Genomic DNA, 20,866 nt, shown 5'->3' with positions numbered 1-20,866 from the left:
GTTGAGGTGAAATGTCTGCTCCTCACTTTTTATCCCACTGAGCTTAGTGGGTTCTGGCTACTGAGAAGAATTGACCTCGTGCTGATGAAGGTCTTTCAGGAATTGAGGGTCTTCTGGCGTGATTTTTTTCCAGCTATTTCTCTTCAATAATTTTCCATCAGAATGAGCTGTTTCCTTGAATAGAGGATCAGTTTCTGAGATGGTTGCAATATATGGAAGTATGAATAAATTTAAAAAAATGATTACAGGCGTGTACAAAGGTTCACTGACTTTATTTCCTTCACAAGCAAAATGGTGGAATCAGGAGTGTGTGGCCAGACTGCGTTTCTCATGCCTCTTCTCTCAGTGATGGAGAATCTACAATGCCAAGCTTGTTACTACCCTGTTGATAAAGCATAGGCAGGATTCCTCCTCCTGCCTGATGTGTTTCTGTATTGGCTTTGAACTGCTGAGGAGGACAGAAATGCAATGAAAAAGTACTATTTTTCACTGATACCAGCAGTTACTGCTTGTACTTCATGGGAAGGTTTGTTAATAAGCAGCTGTAAGAGGAATTTGTGTTCTCTTTCCTTACGCTGAGTTAACACTGGATCTTCTTGGTGTGTTGCTTCACATGTTCTGCCCACAAGTTCAGTGTGCTTTTTCCTTAAAAGAACAACTCAGAACAACTTAGTCTCGCTTCTTTGTGTATAAACGTGTAATTTGTTTTCTGTGTTTGCTAACCAAGTGGCATGGTTGCATCTGTAGTTCAGTAAAATGGATGGTCCAGTATAGATTTTTACCTTTTTAATAGTCATGAAAAGGCTGATTCTATGCTGACTTTCACAAAATAGTGTTTGAGTGCTGTTTATGCTTTGTCATTATCCTTGTCATCAAATCTGGTGCAACTTGTCAGTGTGAATGCAGCCAAGTTAGGAGAGAAGCTGTTGTTTGATTTGAGTTTCCTAGTAGCAGCTTGTAGTTTTTTCATATTGGCTCTAGTTAAGGGCATGTCCAACTCTATGGCCTGGGTATCTGTTTTCAGAATGTTCCACTATGGAACCTCCTGGCTTTATGATCTGAAGAAAGCTCACAACCACTTTAACCTCTTGATCTCGGGAGTACTAATGAATGAATTAGCACTAGGGCAGTTTTTGAACCAAAATTGCTACCAGACCCACTTTAGAAAATCCCTGTCTTTGATGGAAGCTACTGTGTGTTTGATATATATGTATTTATCTCATTCTGAAGGTTGCAGTAGTGGAATTTAACATTTGCTCCTCCTGCCCCAGATTAAAGTTTGTAGAACAGCACATTTTCAATCTGAGTTTCTGCAGAGACCGGACCGGGCAATCTGCTAAATGTAACTTGATAGCCAAGTCTGACAAATGGATAGCGAAATTAATTCCTACTTCTGGCCTGCATTGATTAATCTAGTTACTAACTATTGTTGGTCATTGAAGCTTCAAAAGCAAACAGTAGAAAGCTGCATAAACTTACTTCTGGTTTTTGGTAGTTAAGAGGTTTTGTAGCTGAAAAAAATTAGGTCAAATTAACATAATCTCTAGAATTGCATAGCATACGAGTGTGGAAACCCTTTTTAAAGCCTCAAGAGATAATTGGCAACTTAGGTCTTGTTGTCACCAAAATGTTGAAATACTTGTCTGCTGTGGCATAATTACTTTGTTGGCAGATGGGAATGTTTCTTGTTTCCATGATGAAGTCAGGTGTGAGTAGTCTTCTAGCCAGCCATGCTGAACACGTTTGCTTAGGATGAGGAGGATTTCACCCCTGTATTATTTCATCCTTATTCCCCTCTCTGTTTCTTGTATAACACTGGCCCAGTTGCTGTCCCCTGAAGCCATGGGGGAGCTTATCAACTGAAAAATAATATTCTTGGTTAAAAAAAAAAGGAAACCAACGTGCATTTAAACAAATTTTACATGTTCAAAGCTTATGTCTGTGTGTATGCTGCCATCTCTAGTCGCTGCCCCATACAGTGTGTTCTTATTGAAAGTATTCTTACTGAGTTACTGGAGATAGTTTGTTCTGGATTCATTTTTCCCTATCAAAACTATAATAGAACTAATTAAAAGGGCTCCATTTGCACTTCTGCGTGCATGGTAAGTTATTCATTTTGTGTAGATTCCAATGACAGACATCTTTTACTTGCTTACATAACACTTTTTGAGTAGAAATACTTTCAGACCTGACATGAAAATGCATTCCTGCTTCAAAGGGTTACCTTTGAATAATGATAGATACTGCTCAGCAAGTAAGAGTAGTAGGTGCAGCAAGCAGGAAAGGACAGGTTTATACAGATGGTATGGGAGGCATATATAGGTGGGGGGGGTGTATATATACATGCATCTATATATGTGTATACAGACACACCTATATATATTTAGGTATATGGCAATCTGATCATTATTCCCAAAACTTGTGCAGCATGAGCCAAGTGTCCCTTTATCAGCCACTCTTGCCTGACAAATCAAAATCCTGTATCACTACTGCTAAAGACTTGACCTACAAAGACATGCTGAGTTGATAAAGGGGTTTTATGGTACGGAGGTTCAGGGGAAGACCATGGATAAACTCTGAAAAATTAACTTACTCTTTTTTTTTCAGGAGAAGGAAAAGCTACACAGTGGTGAAGTTTCCAAAACAGCGCAACCGTTAAAGCTTTTTTTCTGTCACTATTGCTTTGCTTCAGTGTAGGTGCTTGTAAAGATCTCCTGCATTCCTGCATGATAGTTTGCTTTTTAATATATCCTCTAACTGCATTGGTATTCTGACCATCCTTTGACGTTTCAGCTGTTATCACTGGCAAGCCCTTTTTTTTTTTTTTTTTTTTTTTAATCGGTTCAAATTGTCCTTGTGGCTTTGTTCATTAAGATGTACAATACGATACAGCAGAGCAAACTGCATAATTGGAATTACCCCTGGAGTCCTTACTTGAAACACAGATTTTGGTCGGCTGTTGTTTCCGGGGAGATGAAGGTTCTTAATAATAACAAAGCCCTCCTCCTCTTTGGACATAATACTGAGTGGAACATTTTTGCTTGCCTTTTTAAAACATTATATTGCTGCCCTCTGGACTTGCTTAGCACATGCAGCCTCACATCCTAGTATCTATAGAATTATCTGTATGTATAAATTTGCATTTATCATACTTTTTCTCTACAGCTAGAATTTGCAGGTGTCTTGGCAACAATTTCAACAGAGATCTGGGCGGTATGGCGCACATGTACATTACCTAGTGTTTAAGTTACATGCTGCTGTTTGCCTTGCATGGGGTGTTACTGATTCTCCAAGGACCCCAACTGTCTATCTTGTAACAATATTGATGCCAAGTTGGCAGCTTGGACCATTCATGACTTTAAAGCAATTTGAGATCATATTTTAAAATCAACTAATTCATTGAAGTGTACACAGTGTAGCAGGTGTGTGTGTTTGGGGGGGGGGGGGGAGGGGGTGAGATTTTAGGATATTCTAGGCAGTGATTTTAGTTCAAAAATTGCAAGGAATGTGTGTGCCTCCCCAGATGGACTTGCTTAGAAAGCACGGGGCTCTTGCTATAGAAACACTGCAGGTTCCTTCTTGAGGTTGGGTTTTTTGCGAGCAGGCCCAAGTAAGCTTTGTTCCACTTAAAGCTATTCAGAAGCATATAAGCCCCAAAGCAGGAATTGTTAAGTGATGCTGAGTCTGAAAACCAGATCTTGGGAGAATCACATCCTAGTTGAGCTCACCTTTTTGCCTGCATGAGCCATGCAGTATCCTAGTGGCTCTGAACGAGGAGGGCAGAGTTCTTTCATGTCTACTTGAGAAAGACTGTGTAGATGCCAAGTGTGTATGGTTCATTAAAAAACATGTTTTTATATCTCCTCGGCTACCTAAAAAATAACAATGCATGGAAAACAGGATATTGAGAAGAAATGACGTAACATGTTTTCAAAGCATGAATCACATGCCAGAAAACTTCCTTCAAATGATGAAAATGATTTTATTCTCAGTAAAAGTTTGTTCTTTTCTGATTACAGCTGGTTATGTGACAAACTACAGTTGTCTGGGATTTACTCCAGCAGCAATCTGAAAAGGTGGTGGGTGGGGAGAATGCAACAAAAATCATTCTTTGCCCAAATTACCTTGCAGCAGGTTTGTGGGAGGAGAAGAGGCAGAGTGGGGATTACTAAAGTACGTATATCCTAGTAGAATCAGAGGCTTTGCATCTAACCAGGTATGGTTGCTGATATTTGTTACTGGTGTTGCTGTTTGCCTAGAATTTAGTCATAAATAGAAAATGTGTTGTTCCCCAGTCAAATTAAACATGGATGGCTGTGGTCAATTGCAGCTTGGCCGTCTGTGCCATACCTATCCCTTTTTATGGCTTTCTCTCCCTCCTTTTCTGAATGGCACTTTAAAAATGCATACGCAGGGCGAGACTTGCAGGGCAGAATTTTGCTGTGAGCTTGCACTGTGTCCAGGCGTCTCATGCCGCACAGTGCTTGGCTATGCAGAGACTCAGCTTAGCTACTTGTTTCCCCAAATTATTATTTAACTCTTGCCTTCAGTTGAAGCTTCTGCATGTCCCTGGTAAAATGTCAAGTTAATTTACAGATGATACTGTGCTCTTTTGACATTTTCATCCAGTATGTGCCCCCATTAAAGGGAATAGAGGAAGAGAGAATAACTGACAGGCCCATAAAGAAATATTAGGTCAATCTTCTCGTACCTCTTCAGTCAGTAGCAGACACAGTACTGTCATGTGTGGTGGTGTCCCTGATGAGGCAGTGCAAGTGCTGCAGAAATCACCATTTTATTGTGCAGGAAGCTTGCATGTCTTGAAAAGAGAGGGAGGGCTAGAGGGAGCTGTGGAGAGGACCCTATCCTGTCTGCGAGAAGATGCCCTCTGAGCATCAGCATAAAGTATAGCAGAGGTCAATGTTTGCAAAGTGTTTGTATGACTCCTGGCATTGTTGTTGGAGCCATCGCTCAAAAACACAAGGTACTTATAGTCCAGTTTAAGCAAAGAGAACGTTGTGAATGAGTACCATACAAGTATAGCGCCTTGTGGACTTTTCCGTGAAATTTCGGGTAGGTATGGTATTTGCTTATGGCTGTATTTACAAGGTTGGAATCTGAATAGGCACAAAATCCTTACAGAGCCTTATGGAAAAAACATTAAAAATCACAGCCTGAACTGCAGTACTAATTTAGAAATATTTTTGTGCTTGTCACACGCAACTTCCATACAGATTGTGATTATTTTTGTGAAACATCTGGTCTGCAAATTAGACCGTCTCTGGGGTGCGTTGCAACATACCCATGCAAAAAAAGCTTTTCAGCACAGGTTGGAATCTCTTTACAGAGAATCCTCCGGTAGTATCGTAATGCAAAGTACGTTTTCCACGCGTTCTTTGGAGGAATAGTCAGAGAGGGAAGGGACTGCTGCAGTTTTGCGTGATTTGCAGTATTTTGAGCTGCTTTGTCCCTCTGACCACTATCTTGCAGCATAATTGAAATGTTACATACCTGTTAATACCTAATGGGTGTTAGTTCAATGGAAATGAAGAGGATTTTGTAATTTTTTTAGTACCCTTAAGGAATTGAAATAAAGCAGTACTAATCTTCTGTTTATAATGCTGAACACTGATACTTAAGGCTGGTATGAAAATAGTAACATTAAGGAAGTCATGCTTGTCCTGGTCAGTAAACATGCAATAGTCTAGAGAGAATTGGGAGGAACTGAGCTCCACAAATCAGTTATCAGATTGGCTTTTGTCTTTAGTTGAGAAAACAATATACTGAGTGGATATCTATACTTATTTATACCTCCTTAAATAAAAAAAATATATATATAAAATGTGTATTTTGCCATTTTGGGGATTAGATGCTATTCTAATACTCTACCATAGCGGTGAATTTTTAAGCACCAGTGTATTAGTGTATTTTTATGAGGCAGGAAAACTGCAGTTCAACTCAAGAAAGAAATAAGCATTCAATTTCGTGAATTTGATTTTGTTACTAGGATTTTAATTTTCCTCTGTAGCGCTCATTCTGTTTGAGATTGAACTAATTTATGGATTAGTTTAAAAGGCCGAGTCTGTCACGCTCAGTGAACAGTTTTACGTTGGAGAGAATCCACATGAAAAAGATGAAGGCATAGCAGTGGAGCTTGTAACTCAAATCTTATCCTGATGCCTCCATACGGTAATTTGTTTTTATATATATTACAAATAATTGTATTATATAATTTTTATACACACACACATTTACATAAAAAAGCGTGTGTGTAGATATTTAGTGAAGTGGTGGGTGCCTAAAAAGATGAATGTTGACAGAATTTTCGTAGTTGAAAGATAACATCACCTGGATCACAACATGACATGTGTTAGTGCCTTTACTCAAGAGCTGGCCACAGTAAACCAAGTCCTTATGACCAACACTAAAAAGAAACGATTAAGTGAAACCTGGAGCTTTACTGAAGCCAACAATCTCTTCTTTTTTAGTCTAAGTATAAAACAGTCATCTAGTGAAAACTATTTATGCACATGTAGATTTTGAGACCACTGCATTATTTTTACTTCTTGGCATATAGTAAATTTTGAGCCTTCTTGATTAAAATCAAGAAAAGAAGCCTCATCTTTGTTTTATCTTTATCTTAGGATGAAGAGTACCACATTGAACCTCTCTTTATGGGCTTTCTACCTCCTTTCTGCTTTGCCTCATCTCATAAAATGACCCTTGTTTAGCACCAGCTAATCATTGTAAATGATAAGCATAAACTTTGTGTGATTGCGATTCACGCCTGTCGCTAGGAACCAGAACTGTGCTTTTCAATGACGGCAAAGTTTTTTGTTGGCTTTGTTGAACCTTAGTTAAGTCAGAAACATAGCAAATACTTTCTTGTCACTCTGCATTCGGGGGGGGGGGGGGGGGACATGATTCTTCTTCCAGAACCAGGGACAGGGAACCAGGAATCTAACCTCTGGGATTCCATATTTCGGGTCTGACATATAAATGTGATTATTCTTGAAAATGCTACTTACGTTTACTTCATTTATCTGGAATTCAAAAAAGCACTTTTCAAGTTAGCTGGTCTATGTTAAAATGATAGGGTGTCTTAACACTGACTTTTGTAGGGTCTGGGATATTTCTCCTTATGTAAAACAGAACAGTGGTAGAGTTTAGGTGATTTGTGCCGTTTTACATATATTCATTAATTTCATACCAAAGCACCAGTGACAATGTTTCTCTCCTTTGTAATGCAACTGTTGTAGTAGTGTGTCTGTGGTGGGGATTCTTTGTTTTATTGCAAGTCTTTTAACATGAGATTATTCCTCTTTGGTGCACTGTGTACCTACAATCCTTCTTCTCAAAGAAGACTCTGGGATTGAAATGGACTTCCAGAAAATTCATTTTAAACTTTAACTGGTCTGTGTTTCCTATTGCAATCATCCAAACCATTTGCTAATCATAACTTTATCATTCCAGCTGCAGCCAACATGTTGTTTGACTTGGATATTTGTTCGCACTTATAACCGCTTGAAAACTTTATTTTTTGTAACCTGTTGGTCTCTGTCCCCAGATGGGGAAGCGAGATGCACTGTCCAGTTTGCACTGTTTCTTGACTAATATCTCTTCCAGCACGTGAACACAAGTTTGCTTTCAGCAGATTTTCTATTTAGTGTAAAAGCTGACATAACTTTTTTTATTTCAGGAAGACAGTAAATTGAGACTATTTATAGATGCCAAGATGCTATGCTATCTCAGGAATTAATACTGAGTTTTATAATTCTTTCTAAATACAACTCTCCCTGTCTTCACCACCATTCCCCCCCCCCCACCACCACCACCACCATTTGTTTGGTTAAAATGAGGCATTATTTTGGTATTGCTACTCAAAAAAAAAAAAAAAGTCCCGCTCTTGTTCTTGTTCCCATTTTTGTTTTGGAAGGCTTCCATTACTGCCTTCACCAGAGTTCCCAGCATGAGAACAAGTGCTAGCATATTTACGTATGTGTTAGATTTGATTGCCAAGATGAGAACAGTATATGTTGGCAGTGGGAACAGACTAATGATGGCTTGATAATCTGTTATGCAAATTTTCGTGTAGTTTGTTAAATTGTGCAGGGTTTATTTGTTTTGATCTTTAAAGCATGCAGACTTTGTATCTGTAAGTATTGTGTATTTTTTGTATGATTCTTGTCTTCATTGGTGCTCCAGAAATTCAGGCTCAGGCTGTCCTCAGCTGAATTATAAAGGAATGGGTCCTCATTTTTCCACTGCTACTTCAGAATGTATGGAAAGACTGCCATTCCTGGGGTTCTCTGGACGGCACTTTAATTGAGGGGAAATGCCAATGTGAAGTGCCTATTGTTACTATAAAACTAAAAGTCTAGGCTAGTTTGCAGAAATATGTTGCAGAGCGCTTCTCTACATTTATGTTTTTACTCATTTAGACATTGCCTGCATGGAACCAAGCAGAGTTCTGTGAAACCCTGCCTTTGATGCGAATGACCGCATCTAGGTTTTACTGACCGCTTCAGAGTAGCTGTAGGTATTTGCAGAGTTACGGTTATGTTCTGAAGAGGCAGCCCAGCACGTGCATGTGATAAAAGGAAATGCTGTGTTCATCATAGAAAAGAAGATATGTAGAACCAGGTTAAAACTAAGAAATAAATCTGTCAAATAAGTCAGTACTATAGATAATGTGAATGAAATGTGATTGGACCCATTAGTATGGAAGAGTTTGAAAATAACATAGGGTACTGTCAGAATGGAGCTGTTTAGAAGGACCTTCGAATTGGGGTCAGTCTCTAAAACTGCCTGTTCCTAAAGCCTGTAAAGAGATGAAACGTCAAGGTAGCAGCTCCAAGAAACATCCTGTGGCAGGCAATAAATAGGAAGTAGAGTCAGCTTCAATTTAACAAAACTAGTGTATTTGAATTACAAATAATTTCTAGCCACCTTCAAAAATAAAAAATAAAAAAATGATGATAATTTTCACCTGAGGATTTAGCACAGAAAACTGAGGCTAGTGTCCAGAATTCAGAACGTGTTTCTCAGCAGAAAGACTGATGATAGCTACTCGCACTTGTGCTTTCTAGAATAACTTTATTTTACCTGGAAAAATCATGCGTCTTGTTGGTGCATGATTCATTATAGCCAAGGCAAAAAGGCCACTTATGCAATTAGTACACTATGAGAATACTAGACGGGTGAGTTCTAAGAGCGTTTTCATTTTTATCATCTGCTTCCCAACTCTAAAATGATCTGGATGCAGAAGTTAGGCCATGTGTTAAAGTGCTTGGAAGTTTCATGCACTGGATGAAGGAGGAGAAGAAATTTTGAAACTCATTCATTCAGTGACCTCTAACTTATAATCGGGTAACTGGAGCGGTCCCTGGAGGGAACCTTCTGGTGAAGGCAATGTTTGAATGTGTGAAAACTATTTTTCAGGTGTTAGTTCTCTTGTCCTAGTCTTGAGCCTCTGTTTGGTACTTACCAACTAAAGAGTTGGCTTTGTGTCCCCCCCCCCCCCCCCCCATCTCATGTTCCCCTAACTCTGCAACCACCAGTAATTGTCCTGCTGCCAAGGCTCCTGGAAAAAATGCAAAATTTACTGTTTTCCTCAGGCTTTATAGCTTTTGAACTCGAGGCATGTCTTCTAAACAGTGCAACTCACTTCAAATGCTTTTTGCCTTTCATTTTATTATTGCTTGTCACGCAATGTTCTTTGAAAGCTTGCTCATATATTATCTGTTCCATTTTTTCCATTTTCCCTTTTTTTGCATGCTGTTCCTCCTGTTTCTTCCCTTCCTCCAATCCTCTGTTCCCGTGTGTAGACACAACGGCGACGACAGAACCGGCAGTTCACGGTTGGTATCACGTTCCTGTTTATCTTATTTCTCAGCACTGCTGAGTGGCAAGACAAGCCTGGGAAGGGGAAGGAGAGAAGGAAAAAAAGGGGAGGGGGAATGTAGTCTTCAAGGGAAATTCATGTTCAAGTGGACTGATCTCATAAATACAACATAGTTTTTAAGGCTTGAAAGGATGCTTAGTCTTGTCATTTCTGTTGTGAGCTTCACAGCCAATTATTACAGTTCTAGGCAAGTACCAATTCCCAAAACCCAATGGAAACAACATGCATACAGGAGTAGCACAAAGGAAGCGAATGATTTTTTTTTTTTTTTTTCAAGTAATCCTTTTTGCTGGGGTAATCATTTCAAACATAAGAAGAAATCTGACTTTTGAAAATATGAATTCAAATTTAATTTTTTAAGAGATGCATGAAATTTTCAGCGTTATTCTTTTTTTTGTGAGAAACTGAATCCTCCAAGTCTGTTGCAGATGAGTAGCATTTTTGGTATTCTGTAGCTGTTCCACAGAAGAACCTCTCATCTCATAGGTCAAGAGTGAATTTTTCATTATTACACCGCAGAAGGAGATTTTAAAAACAAATAGCAACACTTTCTTATCAGTATAGCAGTCTAGCAAACTAACCCTTCTCGTCTGCTCAAGTAAGTCTAGCTAACAGCTTGACAGCTTCCATAGCTTCCTGTGTTTTTAAAGCAAGCTTAAATAATCACTTCAGGCTGAAAGTTGAGCATACAGATTTTTGGCACAAACTTACCTTTAAACTAAATAGCTGAAACCTCTGACAATTTTAATTAACACTAAGCTGTATTTCAGGCTAATCTATAATGCGGACTCTTTTTTCTGCTTACTCCCATCAAGATGTATCTTTGATTATAGACAGACGGGAAGACCGAGTAAGGCAATGGTTAAGCAGAGCTGCTGCATATGAAAAGGAGGGGAAAGCAGTTCCTGTACCAAATAACTTGTCTGCCTGGATGCATTTTAAAAAATGAAAGCATTCAGGCACACTTTTGTCTTCTATACATTGCTGATCTCCCCATGTATATTATATTCTGTATTGTCAATATAAAAGCAAATAATTTCATAGCTACTGCAATGGAAGTCACTGCAAAGTAATAACTAAAGTCCAAGTGACATGTCATCATGCACTACATTAACAACTGTAACAGTCAGATGAAGCTAAAATGTAAATTGCCCGATCATCAACCCGTAGGGAAAGCCTTGAAGAACTGAGTATGAATATGGTAGCAGAGTTTAGTTAAGTAACAGCTGAAAAGCAAACTCGGTAGTTTGGGGAAATTTATGTTCAAACCACAGTAGAATTATTTTGGAACATGCAAAGGGTTGATCACTAAGAATAAAATTATAGGAAAACACAGATAAAAATATTCAGCATTTTTCAAGTAGATGATACTATTTTCTGTGACATGAGTAATTAAAGATGGATGATTCATTAAGCACTTATCCCAGTAGTCTAAGATCCTGCTGTATTACCTACAGTGACTAAATGGGCTGGATTTAGAATTCCTCCCAGGCCATAGGGGATGTTGCCGTGCCGTTTGACTGCTTGGATTTTCTTTTGATTTAGGCCTTTGCAGTTCCACTGGAAACTTGCGGAGGAGTTTTAGGGTTTGGAAACCGCCTGAGCTGGCACTCAAGTAAAGTGATGTTTTTGAGCAGGGTTATTGTTGGCTCTGCTGCTCTATTCCACAGAAATTTTCAGTCCTGTGCGAGTGTCTTCCCCTCTCCTCCTTTATTTTTTTCCTCTTCCTTTCCTGATTTCATGATGAGACTGTTGCATAGGACATGTCTCTTCAGGATGGGGCCATACCAATCCTGGAATAAGTGAAGGTCTATAGCAAATACATGGGGCGTTACAAGTTCTTATCAGAGGTTGTGCAAATTTGGCCAGTGGTTTCCTGAGCTGCAGCTGAAATGAGGAGACAGGTATTCTCAATTTCACTCCTTCAGGTGGTAAGAGTCTGACTGCCCTTGGAAGTCACAGATTAGCCGTATCGGAAAGAATCTACAAGTATCTGAAAGAATCAGCAAGATCAGGAAAGAGACAGGGTGTAGTTTGAAAGTAAGCCAAACGGTCTCCATTTTTGTCAGTTGCCCCTGTAATACTAATACTTGCGGATGCTTTGTGTCATACCGATTTGTTCACAAGGTCACTGAAATTCATCAGCGTTTTGAGGCAGAGAGTATCTGACTGCAGAGTTGTCAGGCCAGAGTCTTCGCTGCCGTAGTATTTCCGTTTGGCTGAGTTGCTGTGCCTGCAGTGCTAGAATTCGCAAAGAGCAGGTGGAGGTATCCAGTTAGAAGAACAAAGCAGACTGCAACATTAGAAAGTGGCACAATTCCATCTTTCTGTTTTTATCAGAGAAACCTAGAAATGCACAGATAGAGATGTTAGTTCCTAAGCTGGAGAAAGCTCGGACAGTTCTGATGCTAACACGACTCCTGACAGCACTTCTGTGTAATGTTTCAGCAACCCTTTTCTGCCACAAGACTTTCTTTAGCCTTTGGAAGAACCTAGACTGGTATGAAGTAAAACTCGGAAGGATCAGAGCTGTCACTGTAGCCATGGTTGTTGTGAAGTGCTCACAGAGGACGGATGATGCAGAAGGGGAAAATGCAACATTGCAGCCAAGTTGTCCATACCTTTTCCTTTAATGCAGTTCCTGATGGGTTTGATCAGTTTTCCTTATATTCGGAAAAGCCATAAAAAGCACGTATTTAATCCAAGGAAGACCTCTGTCTGAAGATTTTTAACCTCTGTGTGGGAGGACGGCTTCTGTGATGAGGCTGACAACTTAAATGACAAGCAACGCTAGTCAAATTAGCTGTGACAAACTTTTCTGCCTTAAAAACCAGCCTGTTTTGTTCTGAACTCCACTACGTTTGTCCTCTTGGGGTTCTTTTCCCATGAAGACTCTTGGATTTCTTTCCAAGCTTGTGTTGCTGGAGTGTGTATGGAGTATACCAGGTGTTTATGTATGTTGGCCATTTGTTCTTACCAATGTCCAATTGGAGTGAGCATGTATGTGAATGACTAGAAATGCATGGGCATGAACTAAAGCCAAATGGATTTTCTCCAAAAACAATTTTAAATGAATTGGAGGGGGAGGCGGGGACAGCACACCAGATTGATAACGAAGAAAATGAAATGTAAGGCTAGTGTGGAACCAGCACAATACTTCAATCTGGGAAAGGATTTTTGAGTAATTTAATTTTTTGGAGTGTATCCTAGAGGACTGGGGGAAAAGGAGTCCTGTATGTGTATGCATGTAAAAATGGTAGCAAAACCCCTGCCATTCCTGTTTTCCTTATGGAATGGAATTAACAGCAGCAATGCATGAGTGACTTAAAGCACGAACATTAACTCTTTTGTTTAAATATGAGAGCTTAACTCTAAGTTTTCTGATGCACTTTCTCCTTTCTCTGCACTGTTCATTGCCAGAACTCCAATAACAGCATGGTCACGGCCAGCAGGAAGGCTTGTGCTTCTGCTGCACTGCAGTAAACTGGGTTTACTGAATTTAAGACCCTTCCTCCCTTTTCTTTTGCACTTCATGGTGTCAGGGTGCCAGTGAGGCTGAAGCACTGGTGCATTTTGAAATCTCGATTCCCTGCCTCTGTGCAGTCAATGCAAGGGCTGAATTTGGTGTAGCAATGACAGTGATGTCTCTGAACACCTACCACCACTGAATTTGGAATTTCCTTCCCCCCCCCCCCCCCACCGCCATTCCCTTTCTTTTCTTCTCTCCTACCCTTTCCCTGCTAAAAATGAAAATATAAGTGCTGAACTTCTCAAACATTATTACTCCTTAGCAGGCTGTGGAGCTTAGCCTTATCTGGTCCCTGCCCTTTAAGAATTTTTTTCTGAGGGACTAATTCATTTTTTTGTCTCCTATACAAGAAGAAACATGTATAAAAAGCCATGACCTTATAATGCTGACTTCTTTTGCTACAGCAAAAGTAATGAAATAATTTCATAATTATTTTCCAAGTTGACTCCAGCCTATTATAAGCAAAGAGCTCAAGTGGCTTTTTAATGTTTTTGAAAAACCACCGACAATGCCCATTGCAATTAGTTACACTTGCTACATACATTATGTTTGTATGTTTTTGGGCGTCTATGTATACGAACACTAAGATGACCTTCAGCTGAAGATTCCTGCAAACAACATACATGTTGCAAAGAGGCACCTTAACTCAGTGTTTGGATGACAGGGGGAGCTTAAAATTGCATTTCAGCTCCCTCACTGAGGTAGGAACAAGATGTTGCTATTTTAGCATGGGCAGAATTTCTGCTAATACTGATGAAAAGATAAGGTGAAAAAAATGTCCTCTGAAGCTGGCAAAGCAGGAAGATTTAGTAGTAAAGATTATTATGAAAATATGCAAAACAAGAATGAAGAGTGACAAGAAAATATGTTGTCCATAGCATAACCCAGAGAAATTACCTTACAAGCAGGAAATACTTCCCAGAAAGCCCATATGGAATTTGAATTATGATCTTAACCAGGTTTTGTATAAAGTATTTAACACTACCGTTCTAATAGTGCTCAGTCTCTGAAAATTAGTTTCACCTTGTCTCAAGCTGAAGCCAAAAGCTCAGCCGTGCCAGAACACTAGTCAGTTTGCAAATCTTGCCAAATTACACAGCATGCAAGGAAAAAATGCCTCGGTACTTTCTACACGAATGTTATCAAGCAGTTGTGACTGTCCAACTGACTTTTTCCTTTTAGAAATGTCCTACTTAAAAGTGCCACTAATAGTAAAAATATTTCTAAATACATTTTACACACTTAATCCTTGGGGCAATTGGACAAAACCTCACAAAGACCTGTGCATGTTTTAAGATCTCTGTTTAGTGTTGTAGAATACACAACACACAACAGAATCCATAATGAGTTATTTACGATTTTATACAAAAGAGAGAAATTATATTTTGCTTTAAAATTAGAGGTAACTTCTGCAGAAGTACAAAGCATTACTCTGTCAGTATAAATCTGTGTAAATAAATATTGTGCTCATTTAATTGTTTAAACACGTGTATCAGTCTGTAGGAGATGCAACTCAGTTTGTTGGTTGCACTCTTTTAAGACTTATTATTTGATAGGGAAATTGTATCTGAGCGAAAAGCTAGCTTTCATTTATTTAAAAGAAGTTGTAGCAGACTTCAAATTCATTCTAATCAGAAGTGAAAAGAAGGGACTTTAATAGCTGATATGAAAGTTTAATGAGAAAAATCAAGAAGTAATTTACTACATATTTAAAATGCCTCACAACACATTTTAATACTGTTCAGTGACATTTTAAAGTATACTAGGTGCAGGTAGAAACTGAATTGTTAAATTGTTAAATTTTCTCTTGGAAAAAAAGGTGGGTTTTTTTTTTTTTTTGCTTCATAAAAAATGCAACATTGCCCTTTTTCATTATTGAGAAAATGTAGTTTCTTTTACGTGAAAGAGAAGACTGTACAGAAGCAATTTTAGGGAGATAAAACCTGAATGGCTCCTCCTCAGAGCACAGGTTTGCATGTCCAATGCTTCTGTGAGTCAACCCTAATTGCATTTATACACTATATTATGGCAAAAATGGGTGGCTTCCTGAAATCCAGTAGTGGTGCAAAAACAAATTTATTGCCACTAATCTAAATGCCTTCCCATTTTAGAAGATAATTCAGACCAGATTCCAGATGACTTGATGCATTTTAAAGACTGTCACTGAAAATGAGTTTTATTTTTTAACGAGCTATAGATATTTTTTGCTGCTTTCCAATGGGTGATAACTGTGCATGTTAACATAGCAATCATTTAAAAGAAAGCCTAGCAAAGTTACATCTCTCTGACCTCTATTGCTGACTCCCCTCCCAAATGTAAAAAAATAAAGCGGAGGGAGAGATTGTTCCTCAGTGCCCGTTCATTTTTTAGGTTGCAGGTAAATTTTGTCTGTGCTCCGTAGCCCCCGTAGCTATGAGGAACTCATTCCCTGGCTTTATTTGTCAGCACGTTAAAACTACGATGGGCGTGTTGTTGCCAGTGTGTAATAACTGAACACCTCTGAGTGTGTCTACCACATATCATAAGTCCAGAATGCAGATCTACATTCGATAGCTTTCATTTGATTCATTTTACAGATATTTTGCTAGTATGGAGTGCATATTTAGCTGCCACTTGATATATCAACTGATTGCTGACTGTATGCTTCTTCCTCTTCTGAAACTTTCCCGAATTGTTGACCCAGCACTTGAGGATTTTAACCAGTCATCAAGCTTCCAGTGTCGGTTTTCCAAAATGAGCATTGACAGTAGTGTCTATTCATGAAAGTATTTTTTTCTTCAATAACAACATGTTTCGCATTGGAGCTTTAGCATCCAGGCAGCTGCAAGAGTAATTGATTGCAAGCACTGGTTTCTTTAGTAACAGTGTGTATTATCCCTTAATTAAATAGATTTCTCTGACCTTCAGGCACTTTGTTTTGCCTTGTAACCTTTGAAAAGTGTCAGCGTAAATAAAGTGGTAAATGGTAAGACTGTCCTCACTAAACTAAATGTTCTGTCCTCCTGTGGACCCCGGCAACATTTTTCAAACAAAATATAACAGATCATGTCCTTACGATGTTAGTTGCCTTTGTCAAAAGACTTTTCCACGTCCAACTGCTTTATCAGCTTTGAGGATAGATTCTTTTTCCGCAAATGCATCAAATTTGGGAAATGAAAAAAATTTTTTTCTCATTTAATCACAGAAGATATAGCCTGCCATCTGCATGTGCAGATGCCTTACAGTTTTGAAAAGTGATCCACAATATTTAATAAAATTTGGTGCTTGTTAACATTGACAAAAAATTTCGATTTCTGTTGAAAATTGGAAGAAAGGTTTTGCACTAATACTTATATATATTAAATAGTTCTGGCATAAGTTGAGAAAATGCCCTCCTATGATAGCTAAAAGACTGAGTTTAGGGATTTTTGCATGCTGTTATGAATGAGTGATTTTGATTCACCTACATGTTTCATGTGTTAACAGTGTAGACTGAGGAATGTTTCTGACAGTCTATCAGTAATGAAGTAAATGACTGGAGAACTGTATTACAAGTTATTCTGCTCAAACCATCGGAAGATGGCAAGTGTTTGACTCATTTTTTTCCCCCCCCCAAGAAATTTGTCCTCAGTTCTTAAGTGTGTTGTTTTTGTCACTTGAGGAATACAAAGAAAAATGAGTTTGTTTTTACTTGTAAGGCTTTACTCAGTTGCCAAATTCCGCAGAGGAGCTGGACTATGGGGATCTCTCAGGTAAGGGCTAGTAATTAGGTAAAGCACTACTATTAAATTTAGATACTGGTTTCACTTTAATTTCTGCATCTTGGCCATTTTGCATTATATAGTTGCTATGGTGTAGTCATGACTCAGATGTGGAGTCTTTCCACTTAGAAGTATGCTTCTTCTCTGTTGGGATTTTCCTCCCTTTCTTGATATTGGCACTCTTTTATACAGAAAAACATACTTGAAAATTGAGTGGGAGGTATGCAAAGCAGAATGATTTACGTTCCAGGTTGTCTACCAGCTACTGTGGCTTCAGTGGCTTGAGATCGTTTTTTGAACGCTAAATGTAGAGAACGGTTGAGTTGAAATTTTGTTTGTAAAACACAACACTGCTGTAATCTATGCAACTGTCCATAAAAATGCAGCCTGCAGCAAATCAAAGCTGCTTGGTAACACTTCATGACATGAGTATCAGAATGGGAATAAAAAGGATGTAATAGTTCTATCATCTGAGGCAAATTCAATTAAATGAAATGAATCTTTTTTATATCCACAGTAGACTGAAAGTTGCATAAATGCATCTTTGCGGTTGGTCCTTGAAAATAAGCATTAATTTAGGTCAAGAAATAAGCACATTTTGAGTGGATGATTTGGGGCAATCAGTTTATTCAAAACATGGGCTATATCTGCGGTGCAGACATATTGTACCTGTCTGGTCCTCCTATGTTGTCAGAAGCTCTCCTCATAAGTACTTTTAGAAATTAGCCCTTTGTGCTTCCCAGTTTTTATTGTCTCTCTGCCGACCTGTTTTAACCGTTGTCTGGCTGCGAGCCTTAATAACATGCAAGTTCTGAGGCCAAATGTCTGCCAACTTAATCATGTGGGACTTTTAAATAACCCAAGTGGGCTGCACAAGTTCCCCTTCAGGCAGCGGGACAAGGCCTTGCCCAAGACGGAGTTGCAAAGAAGTAACACTCATCCCCCTCCGCACCCCTTGAGAGATTCCTTGCTCCTAAGGAGCAAAGGGAGCACAGAGAAAAGCCCGACCAGAAGAACATCTTTAACCCAACACTGCTCCTTTTTCTGGTTTAAAAACTGAAGAAGAACAAAAAGAATGCTTTTTCATGACATGCTTTTTTTCTCTAATCAAATTAGCAGCATCTCTTCCTCTGAGCTACTATAGGTATGCTTTGGCCAAGAGGTTAGAAATGATTAATTGATTTAGCATGTATTCTAACACCTGAGCAATACTAATGACTATTGTTGCAGGCCTGGGCCACACCTTGTCGGTAAGAAGCACTAGGTGTCTGTTAAATATCACTGTGTGGATGGAAAATAATTGTTTTGCTCTGATAAGCTTTATTTTTTTTATTTGTATTTTTTTAAAGAAAGTACACATTTTGGTGAATGAACAGAAGAACGAGAAACAATTCCACAAAGGAATTCCTCAAAATGGGTGTCTGCTAGCAGTCCTGTCTTTCCCTTAAGTGAATCTTTCTCAACTTTGTGGTAGCAGCACAAGTTAAGTGTAGCATGCCATTGAGAAATGGACAGTACTGACTGCCTGGGGGATGGGCGGGGGGATTATAATGTTTAATTTTGCTGTAACCCTTTCACTGCAGTCAGTGACACATTCTCTTTTCTCAAAAGGTTGTGGATGTGTTGAATGGCTAGCATGTTTCTGATAAGTTGTTAACTTTTTCATTTTTGTTATTTTTGTGAATATCAAATGTAAGGCAAAATTACCTTAAAATTTTACACAGTGTAGTGCAAGCACATCTGCTGTCCCCATGTCAAGCAGGTGGGCAAGTATCCTTGTGCACTAACATACACCCATTTTGGAGCATCAGTTCCAAATACTGTTTTTTTTTTCTAAGAATTTCAAAATTTTGCTTGTTGCTATCTCAGTTATGTATGTATGCCCAAAAGGGAATTATACCAAGTCAAACATGCCAGTGTTGCTGCAAAGTAGAGAAACGGCCCCCCGCCGTTCTCTACTCTGAACAAAACCGTATCCTCCATCGCGTAACTCATGGCCAGACTTCTGAGAAACTGAAATAAGATCCTATTTGTGAACTGATGTCAGCAAATTTGAGCCGTCAGACTTGTAGTACAGGTGAGTTCTGCAGCTGAGCTATTTGTCAAAAATACTGCCCCTTTCTGCTCCCCTGAAGCCCCGCTCCTGGAGTAAGTTCGGTCTCATTTGCCATACGCATGGGTGTTGGGAGCCAGCATTCAGCATATGAGGCTTCCCCCCTCAGATTGCCCCAGGAACTGAATAGGAATGCCTTCTCAACTGTGAATTACTGTTGAAATGTAGTATAATTAAATGTGTTCGTCCTGCTGCAGTGTTTGCTCAGTGTGCTGTTCATTTCAGGTGCTCCTATCCTGCTATATGGTTCAACGGAGGCTCTGCCAACTGTACAATTAAGTAATGCATCTATTGCCTTATATCCAGGTAGCTAGTTTCCAGTGGTGTATTAACTTTTGCCGGTTGAGCTGTGTATGTCCGTACCACACTCGAGCCTTTTGTTCGTAACAGAAGGATCCTACTGTATAGGAATGGTTTGTCCTGCACTTCGGCAACACAGATGGATTTCTTCTTCTTCAGCATTCTTTCAGCCCAGTACAGTGTTACACCTGCAGTGCTCTCAGTCACAAGTCCTAGGCCAAGCTGATGGATGTGTATGCATGCGTACGCGCATACGCTTCCCTTGGGCGCATTGTGGTCTTTCTGTTTTGCTCAACAGTGTTGACACGCATCTTGTAAAACACTGAACAATCAAGAAAGGCCTGTGTAGCCTTTACATCTGGTTTGATTAACTAATCAAAACCTGATTAGCACCTTTGTTCAAGGGGGACGCTGATTAATCAATTACTATTGACTGCAAGAGTGGCTCCATTTTCTAGCAGAGAGAAGTCTGAAGAAACAACCAATAAACATTGAGCACCTGTCATAGTGATAAAATTTATTAAAACAAAATGCATTATTTTTTAATGAAGCGATCTTGAAATGGGTCACCAAAGGGGACCTTATTGATTGAAGAAAGATGAATTCCTTGAATTTCTCTAGATTTAAATTAGACCAAATTCAATTATAATATGACAAACAGGTTAACACTACTTTTTAACAGTCCATCAATAAATTAGAGTAGGGATAGCACACTTAATGCTGAACTACAGTAATGAAGAACATTATCATTCATCCTGTCATATACAGGGCAGTGATTTCTGCCTTCCCAGGCTGTAGATAAATATTTTATAGTTTCTGAAATAATGGCAACCCCCTCTTCCCTCTGTTCTGCTCGCCAAAAAACCCTCAACACATGTATTCTAGTACCACTCCAGTCACTGGCCTTTTTGGGTGATTTCTGAAACTTCTTCCCACAAAATAAAATTGGCCAGCAAATCTTAAAAAGAAATTTGATTGGGCAACTGTTGGTGCTCGCTTTCTTTGAAATTTCCTAACTGTTAGCAGAGAGGAATAGTTGGCTTATCAGTATTTCAGAAGCACACGAGTGACTTATGTCATTAACACCTAAATCATGGCCAATAATGAGATATGGGAGCCTAAGTCATTCTCATATTTTTGCTTAATAAATTCAAACTTTAACTAGAGAAAAAAGAATGCCAAATTAGGAATTCTTCAAAGAAAAGAATTTAGGTTTTCTTTTCCCTCACATGATCCAAACATTGCAGTAACATCTGAAAAGCATTGTAGCTATTAATGGA

The 20,866-nt window shown here is 39.0% G+C and overlaps 1 protein-coding gene across 11 annotated transcripts in view; it reads left to right on the top strand.

Annotated features, from left to right (window-relative positions):
- The window catches only part of CADM1 (cell adhesion molecule 1), a 209,394-nt gene that overhangs the window by 175,974 nt on the left and 12,554 nt on the right, over positions 1–20,866 (top strand). For 3 of the 11 annotated variants that reach the window (XM_068916555.1, XM_068916557.1, XM_009670055.2), the window contains 3 exons: positions 9,828–9,860; positions 17,111–17,164; positions 19,512–19,592. The exons of 2 other annotated variants lie outside the window; for them this stretch is intronic. In XM_068916555.1, the coding sequence (XP_068772656.1) occupies positions 9,828–9,860; positions 17,111–17,164; positions 19,512–19,592 (168 nt within the window). The remainder of the gene's footprint in view (positions 1–9,827; positions 9,861–17,110; positions 17,165–19,511; positions 19,593–20,866) is intronic. 6 more of the 11 variants (XM_068916560.1, XM_068916563.1, XM_009670059.2 and 3 more) reach the window with 3 other exon arrangements.

The sequence above is a fragment of the Struthio camelus genome, chromosome 22 (assembly GCF_040807025.1).
Source record: "Struthio camelus isolate bStrCam1 chromosome 22, bStrCam1.hap1, whole genome shotgun sequence".
NCBI classification, from domain to species: Eukaryota; Metazoa; Chordata; class Aves; order Struthioniformes; family Struthionidae; genus Struthio; species Struthio camelus.
The sequence above is the reverse complement of the archived record's forward strand: the minus strand, read 5'-3'. Positions and strand labels throughout refer to the sequence as shown.